The sequence below is a fragment of the Dendroctonus ponderosae genome, unplaced genomic scaffold (assembly GCF_020466585.1).
Source record: "Dendroctonus ponderosae isolate FM_Combo_2020 unplaced genomic scaffold, Dpon_F_20191213v2 Dpon_F_20191213_10, whole genome shotgun sequence".
NCBI classification, from domain to species: Eukaryota; Metazoa; Arthropoda; class Insecta; order Coleoptera; family Curculionidae; genus Dendroctonus; species Dendroctonus ponderosae.
The window spans coordinates 5069261-5076745 of NW_026017111.1; the positions used below are offsets into that span (position 1 = coordinate 5069261).

The 7485-nt window shown below is 41.9% G+C and overlaps 1 protein-coding gene across 2 annotated transcripts; it reads right to left on the bottom strand.

Annotated features, from left to right (window-relative positions):
- Window positions 1–34: 34 nt before the first annotated feature.
- LOC125502725 (NPC intracellular cholesterol transporter 1 homolog 1b-like) lies at window positions 35–6300 on the bottom strand. Of its 2 annotated transcripts, none has more exons than XM_048661865.1 (17): window positions 5930–6300; window positions 5725–5875; window positions 5549–5672; window positions 5296–5497; window positions 5162–5245; window positions 4891–5108; window positions 4739–4840; window positions 4489–4682; window positions 4258–4434; window positions 4002–4206; window positions 3755–3948; window positions 3589–3692; window positions 1315–1442; window positions 1131–1240; window positions 937–1075; window positions 724–887; window positions 35–667 (listed from the first exon to the last, which is right to left on the bottom strand). In XM_048661865.1, exons 1-17 carry the CDS (start codon window positions 5970–5972, stop codon window positions 337–339), a joined length of 2670 nt encoding a protein of 889 aa, XP_048517822.1. In that variant the 5' UTR covers window positions 5973–6300; the 3' UTR covers window positions 35–336. The 2 variants fall into 2 exon arrangements, with proteins under 2 accessions (XP_048517822.1, XP_048517823.1); XM_048661866.1 differs by having other exon boundaries at window positions 36–667; window positions 5162–5242.
- Window positions 6301–7485: the final 1185 nt, after the last annotated feature.

Genomic DNA, 7485 nt, shown 5'->3' on the forward strand with positions numbered 1-7485 from the left:
TTTTTTTGAAGTTGCGCTCTAATTCAAGAAATGGTTCCAAACGTACCAACCGGTGCCTTAAACAAATTCATAACTTGCAAACTTAAGCCGACATAAGGCCTTAATTTGGAATATGATGATTGATATGATGGAGATTGATTGATTGTGGGTCATTTTCTGGAATTTTTAAACCTTCTGTATTCTCGAAAAAAATATTGCAAATTTTCGGTGAAACAGTAGAGAAATCTCAAACTAGACCAGTGAAATTTTACGCGCTTATTTTCGGCAATAAGTGCGGCAATTGTCAATGATATTGAAGATTTAATTCATATTCTAACAAAAGGGCCTCGCCCGAGCTCATTTATGCCTTAAAGTGCACACACTCGCAAACTTGACCCAATATAAGGCTGCAATTTGTTGAGTAAACCTCACCTGATAGTAGGAAGCATGTCCTCCTTTGGCACAAGACGAGTCAGGATTATCCATGAGAAAATAGGGCAAGTATCTGGAATAATTACTCGGATAGTCCAAGTCGCCAGCGCTCAAATTGCAAGACCAGCAGAGATCAGTGGTGTAAGTGTGAGGGCAGAAGGAGGAATTTGTTATGAACTCTTTACAGCACTGAGAGGAATTAGCCCAGTCATGGAAATCGTCCAGCCAAGAGTTCGCTTGCGTGGAAACGTATGTTCTGTTTAAGCAAAAGTCATACTAAGATTAATTGAACAAAAACTCCATACAACTCACATGTTTTTAGCTTGCGCTGCCAAATACAACTGAGTCACTATGGAGTTATCATCGCAACCAACTCCGCTGCACATTTTGTTGCGGACTTCCAAGCTGGTAAAATCTACACTTCCTTTCGTCACCCAGTAGATCGGAGGTCCGGTGCCTAGCAGTTTGCTCAAGTACTGAAAATCCCAATCATCCAGTGTTTCCAGCGGGAATTCGGCCGCTTACCTGGAAGTATTTTAGCACATGGCTATCGGTTGGCATGGATAGTTCCTGCTCTAAACCCAGCTCAACTGAAGGTGCAATCGAAACGCAAATGCTGGTGGAAATCAGGAAGACTATCAGAATAATCACCCTAACTGGGAACCTGCAAATATGCCCAGAGAGTTAGAAACTGGGTTTTTCATGCATTGTTTGCCTACTTCATGATAATTGGAGTGAACTTTTCTTTCCAAAACGTGGAAATTATTGGCGGCTTGTTGGTTTTCTGGGTGTGGAGTTTGATGCAAAACAGCACATCCAGTCGATTAGCCTGGAAGGTTAAAATTCGGGTAAAAAATTCGGTAAAAAACGGGGTACATTTGTTTTTTCAGAAAAGCCACTCACGTCGTATCGTTTCTGGTCCAGACTGAGCAGAGCCAAAAAGGCAGTAATCTGGAAAATGAAGTCAAAAGCCACCGCTATGGTGGCGTAAACGGCAAACGTGTGGACGGCTGGCATAGAAGAAAGCGAGCCTGGAACAGAAGCTGGAGTCGGAAAATTGGCCAAAAATCGACGAAAGCTTTGAATTGATTCCTGCTTTGCAAGTTTCATCACAGGGGAAAATTTCAGGTTTACAGTTGCTCAAGTTTGGGTGCTCAAACACACTATCAGGGCGCGGAGCCGACTGGCATAAAATCAAAAAATTATAAACACTAAACAAAATGACAAATTGTAATACATTTTCTTATACCCCATAACTAAGGCATCTTTTACCAGATTCGAAAATTGCAGCCTTATACCGTTCGTTATTTCAGAGTTGCGATTTTTTTCCGAGAATCCGCAGGAGAGCTTTGAATCGGCTGCAAATTTGCCACCTGAATAACAAAACACCGTCCTTGTATTTAAGCCCAATTTGGAGTTTTGACCAGTTTTTACAGTCTAGCGGAAACTTTAAAAAATCCAAAACCTGATCCATTAATCAGTTTTAGTTGAAATTTGCTTCACATTATAACTGACGATTATAACTTAGCTAAACTATAGCAGCTGTCGCATAGGAGTTATAAGGATTTTAAGGCCGCTTAAGGTGGTTTTCTGACTAACTAAAAATTTCAAAAATTGTTGAAACTGAAGGGAGATCTAAATTCAATTCAACTAAGACTTTTGCTAAAAATTTCATAAATTGCGGCCTTATGGCGGGTTTAGTTTGGAAGTTGGGAATTTTTAAGTAGCGCAGGTTTGAGGCAATTTTACGAATTACAGCTGAAATTGAAAAAATCCAAGAAACTTCAAATAAGCTCCAAATCAATTGGAGTTTTACGCGCGTAATAAGGGGACTTCAATTTTTTTGCCCACATAATAACTGAGGCTCTTTCTWTAAATGTTCAAAATTACAGCCTTACATTGGATGACGTTRAGAAGTTACTCATTTTTYTGCGCGAATTTGCACGTGGAGATAATTTCTTAACATTGAAATTGGAAAATTCMTACTTKTGTCAGGTTTGAGGCAATTTTATRAATTACAGCTGAAATTGRAAAAAWTCCRGGAACTTCAAAGAAGCTCCAAATCAATTGGAGTTTTACGCACGTAATAAGGGGGACTTCTACTGTAAGTTTGTAAAATGTTAGCAGTTGATTCTGGCCGCATTCTGAGTTCTCGACATTTTGATCTGCTGGCGAACATTTTCAGACTATTTGCTGAATTACTTCGAAATAAAAAAAATTTCTGGGCTGAATCGGACATCGAAATCAATAGAAATTTTGTACACCAACTAGCAAAGGCCTTGGCTGTAGGCATCCGCAAAATCGCCCTTTAATCGGCTCAAATTTGAAAGTTGTGCATTTTTAACCGCAGACGTGCGCGTTTGAGACGTTGAAAGACGTTATTTCTTGAAGAAACAATCCTGAAACTAACCGAAGACTGTATATTGACTGATTCCTAATTGCATCCCATATTAGTTAAAGCTTCAGCTGAAATCCTGGAAATTTTAACTCTTCTATCTGCTTCAGATTGGGAGGGTCGAACCTTTTTGCAGAGAGGAGCATGGTTGGGAATGTGCTCCGAAAAACATAGAAATGCTTGCAATCGACCCCAATTCTAAACAATTCATAACTAAGCTTTCCAAATACTAAGGTTTCCAATGTACGTCCAAATTGCAGTTTTTCAGCTATTCAAGTTTGTGAGCTTCAAGCTGTGAGTCACAAAACAAAATTGCAGCCTTTTGAGGGATCAACTTTGGAAGCTGCGAATTTTTAGAGGCAGTTGTGCACGTTAGGAAAACTTTCCTTTTCATTAGAAAATTTAAAAAAATTCGATAAATGAACGAAATGTCCAAATGAATTGAAATTTTGCCCACTTAATAACTGAGGCTCTTTCTATACATGTCCAAAATTACAGCCTTACATTGGATGACGTTGAGAAGTTGCGCATTTTTTTGCGCGGCTTTGCACGTTGGAGATAATTTCTTAACATTAAAATTGGAAAATTCATACTTTTGTCACGAAACATATTCGAAAAATCAAACAAATTCCAAACTCTTTTTAAATTTTACTTCGTTCAGAAACAGGCTCTGGATGGTTCCAAATTTTTTGTCCTGCGGATGCTAAAAATGTTCTAATCGTTGCACCAGGAAAAGCAGTGTTTTACCGGTGCGGGCAAGATCTTACGCACAAGAAACTTACCAATAGCAAAGCACAAAATTTCGGATAAACTAGTCATCATCATGCTAGGCCCCACTGCTCCTAAAGTGTCGCCTATTGATTCGGCCACTGTCTGATCGGGAATCCTGGAAAATGGGCCATGAAACCCCAAAAAATCGTTTCCCAGTTTGACTGGATCGCAACTCACTTGGTTTTCCTTTGATGGGCCTGCACCACAATGAACAAATTGTCCACGCCTACAGCGAGGACAAGAAACGGAATGACTTCCAAAGTTAACATTGTGGTGGTTACTCCAAAGTACGAGCACAGTCCAACCGCCGAACTAACTGAGGAGAGAACGATCAAAATGCCCCCAATTCCCAACACCAGTTTAGCCTCCAGCTGGAATAAGTCGATTCTTGGAAAATTGAAACTTTTGTTTCCTGAAACATTACCAGCATTTCCTGCCATTTAACGATTTTCCCCAAAGAGGCGGCAATGTAAGTGAACATGACCAAGTAGCTGATGACAACAGTAGTGATTTCCGACTTGGACAGTCGCTCGATTTCGTCCTGAATTGAGCGCTCAGCGCTGAACGCCACATCCAAGATCTCCGGCTTATCTTCCGAAGCATCCCATTCCTGCATAAAGTCCACAAACCTACAAGAACACTTTCAGTAAAAAACTCCCCGCGAAGAACAAGCCCTCGACTTTTTCTCCCAAGCCAAAGCTCCGGTAAGTTCGCTCTTATCCTGCTTGTTTGTCACTATGAAAGTGAGGGTAACTCCGACAGCATCCAAATGGTCCTGCTGTTTAGCGCCTCCCATCGCAACTCCTGGAATAACCGGGCCCCCGTAGGGGGCCAAGCAATTTAATCCAGTGGGAGCTCTAAGACAAACTTTTGATTAAAAATTGGGTAATTTCGATAATTAGCCACCTTACTGGAGGCATCCGATGATTTTCTCCGTGCTGCTTTTAATGTCCTTCTTGTACGTCTCGATGCTGTTTCCAAAGTAGCCCAGTGGCGATATCACAGTGCATTCGTCAATTGATCGGCTCCCATAAAACGGAGTTCGCAGGGGAGAGTAGCAGATGTCTTTGAGTCCGATGGTTTCGCCCTCAACTTCCACCGTAATCTAAATAAACAACTATGCAGCATCCGCGCCAGCGAACTGAATGGACAGTAGTTTACATTCTCTATCTGCTTCTGCAGCTTGAAGACTTCCTCCAAAAACGTGCTGTCCAGGGCGGGTCCCAGCATAATGTCCCCTCCATAGTTAGAGCTGAAATAGAACTGAAACCATTGTCTTAGTTACGCGTTTTTTGGGGGAAAATGCCCCTCACCGAGCTCATGGAAGCCGCCCGGATGAACACCTGATTCGTCCGGTAGAACGGGGAAAAATAGGTGTCAAAGAAGTCCTTCTCCTTCCTGCTTCTGCTGCTGGGCGAAGCCCACAGTTCTATCGGATCAGTGGTTACTTTCAAGTAAAAAATGCCACATGAGGCGACAACAGCCACCGCAATGCTCAGCAGAAGCACCAAGTGCCATCTTGAAGCCATAGCTGAAAGAGCAGTTGGTTGACTTGCTGCAGCTAGGAGTGGGTCTTCGACTTACCAACTCCCCAAGCCCTGAAGAATCTGTACAGAAACCCATGGACCTTTTCCTGGATGGTTACATCAAGTTTGTTTTTAGTTGCTGCTGGAACATGCCAGTTTAACTAGTGAGCGGTTTCCAAAATGTTCACTTACCACTGGAGGTAGAGCTGAGAATTCTCGAAGCCAGTAGGAGAATGAGAAAGGAGAAAATCCCCAAACACCCCAGACCAATAGCAACATAAAACGCGTAGATGTTGATATCGGAAAAAATCAGATGCTGCACATCAATGTCTTCGTAGCTGTTGCTCGGGCAGTTCACTGGGCAATCAGAGCAGCCACAGGCAGAAGAGTTTTCCTGCAATTTGCATTGATCACCATCTCCAGTCCAGTTGAATCAGGTACTTACATAAGAGTCCTCACAGGAAATAACGCGAAAGTCCAAAGGACTCTCATAGGACGGGTCGTCAATAAAGGTGATTTTAAACGGCGCAAATGGGTTTTCATCTGGATCGTTCATATACTCAAACCACCTGGAACCGATCGAATTACCAACAAATAGATTGGAGTTTTTGGAGGCAAAACCTCTTGGGAGTGCACCAGATCGAGCCGTAGTTTCCACAAGCGCTTTGAAGAACTGGCTCCCCAGTACTGGGTAGGGAAACATCTTTGCACGACTGGTAAATATCGCTCAGAGTTGTATTGCTCGCATACAGCACCACTTCGGAGGCGTATTCTGCAAACAGCTACAGTTAATTTCGTTTAACGCCCTTGGAGTGTTGCCGGATGCCTTTATTTGCTGCGTTGGTGGCCACCTTGTAGTCAGCAGTCATGTAGTACTGCAAGGGTGAGCAGGAGAAGGCGCAGAAGAATCTCTGGATGTTTTTCACGCAGGTGGGGCATCTGGCAAATGGAAGCGAGTTATCAAAGCCAGCCAATGTCGACGTGATCTGGGCAACATCACAGCAGAGATCTGGATCTAAGGGAGGGTTTAAAGGTTTCAGTAGCTATCAACTTTATTTTTGCTGTATGTTTTAGCTTGGGTTTATTTCGGGTAGTTTAGCTCAGTTTGGGTTAGCTTGGGTCAGCTTCTGTTAGATTGGGTTGTTTTGCACACATTTGAGTTAGTCTGGATTAGTAGAGGAATGTTTGAAAGTATGGCAAGCTGAGCAAAATTTGGATTTTGAACTTTTCTTGTGAAATGGTGTGTTTTCTGAAAATGGTAAATTTTTCAAACTGCTACTCGCTCTAGATAGTTTTTTAGGACCGAAACGCTGTAAGACAAAATCATCAATTTTGAGATCCACATCGAAATTTCCCAACTAGCCAACTATTGTCTAACACACGATGCTACTTGCTCAAATTCAAAGATGCGAATTTCTCAAAGAAAACGTTAATGCACTTTGATACTACGAAACCGTTAAAAGTTGGGTAGTTCCGACATTTTAAGCTATAAAGTGCAATTGTGCGAGAACATGCAACATTCGCTAAATTATATTATATACATTATATATAATTATATGCATGTTTGCGAAATTTACAAAGGCCGACTGATGCCTTTGACTCATGGCGCCCTTGAGATCGTCAAGGTACTAATTTGGGATGAAGACAATTCGTTTATGTGAGTACCACCTCATCTTTTTCTTCTTCATAGTGTGGTGCTTTCCAGAAATGCCATTGGAACTATTGAACAAAACCCTGGATCGCGGCACCTCATTAAAATAACCGACAAAAACTCTTTGCCCATTTGGGAATGTGTAACTTGTGTCTCTGATATGGACTGGAACAGTACCGAACCGTTCTGTTACAACGAAACCGTACTGAACAACAATCTGTGGCTGAACTACAGATGTGAATACAACAACGTTGTTTTCGGCAACAATTCCACTTATTTCATACAGGAATGTTTGGGACCAGAAATTCCTATTGTTACTCTAGCCAGGACTTCGTCCTATGAGCGACTGGCCATTCTGGACAGCAGTTCCAGGCTGCGGAAGCGCCTGAAGAGATTCTCCAAGCCCCAGATGAAGCATATAATTGTTGAGATGGAGTTTGGCTACAAGGCTCAGGTGCGAATGCACCTGCCAGCTATTCTGAGAGAGTATGAAGACACCACGTTTCCTCTGGTGCTTTTAGTGTAAGCGTTTTAGGGAGTTGATGTGCTGAGGGAGAATTTTAGGTTTCAGTCAATTCATCAATCTCATTTTTCAAAATGTACACTTACTCAACCTAAGGAGACACGTACCTTTAAAAGAGCTGAATTTTTCATAGAACAGAGCCAAAATCCGGGTTTTTCGAGCTCAGCAAATGTGCGTCTCAAAATTAATGTTTTCAGTCAATTGCGTT

Excerpts from the sequence above, each read along its gene's own strand:
- LOC125502725 (XM_048661865.1), bottom strand. The coding sequence starts at position 5,972 with ATGACTGCTGACTACAAGGTGGCCACCAACGCAGCAAATAAAG. Across the intron at positions 1,443-3,588 it reads AATTTTGTGCTTTGCTATTG|GCTCGCTTTCTTCTATGCCA; the intron begins GTAAGTTTCTTG and ends CTTCTGTTCCAG. Across the intron at positions 888-936 it reads ATGTGCTAAAATACTTCCAG|TACTTGAGCAAACTGCTAGG; the intron begins GTAAGCGGCCGA and ends TGGGATTTTCAG.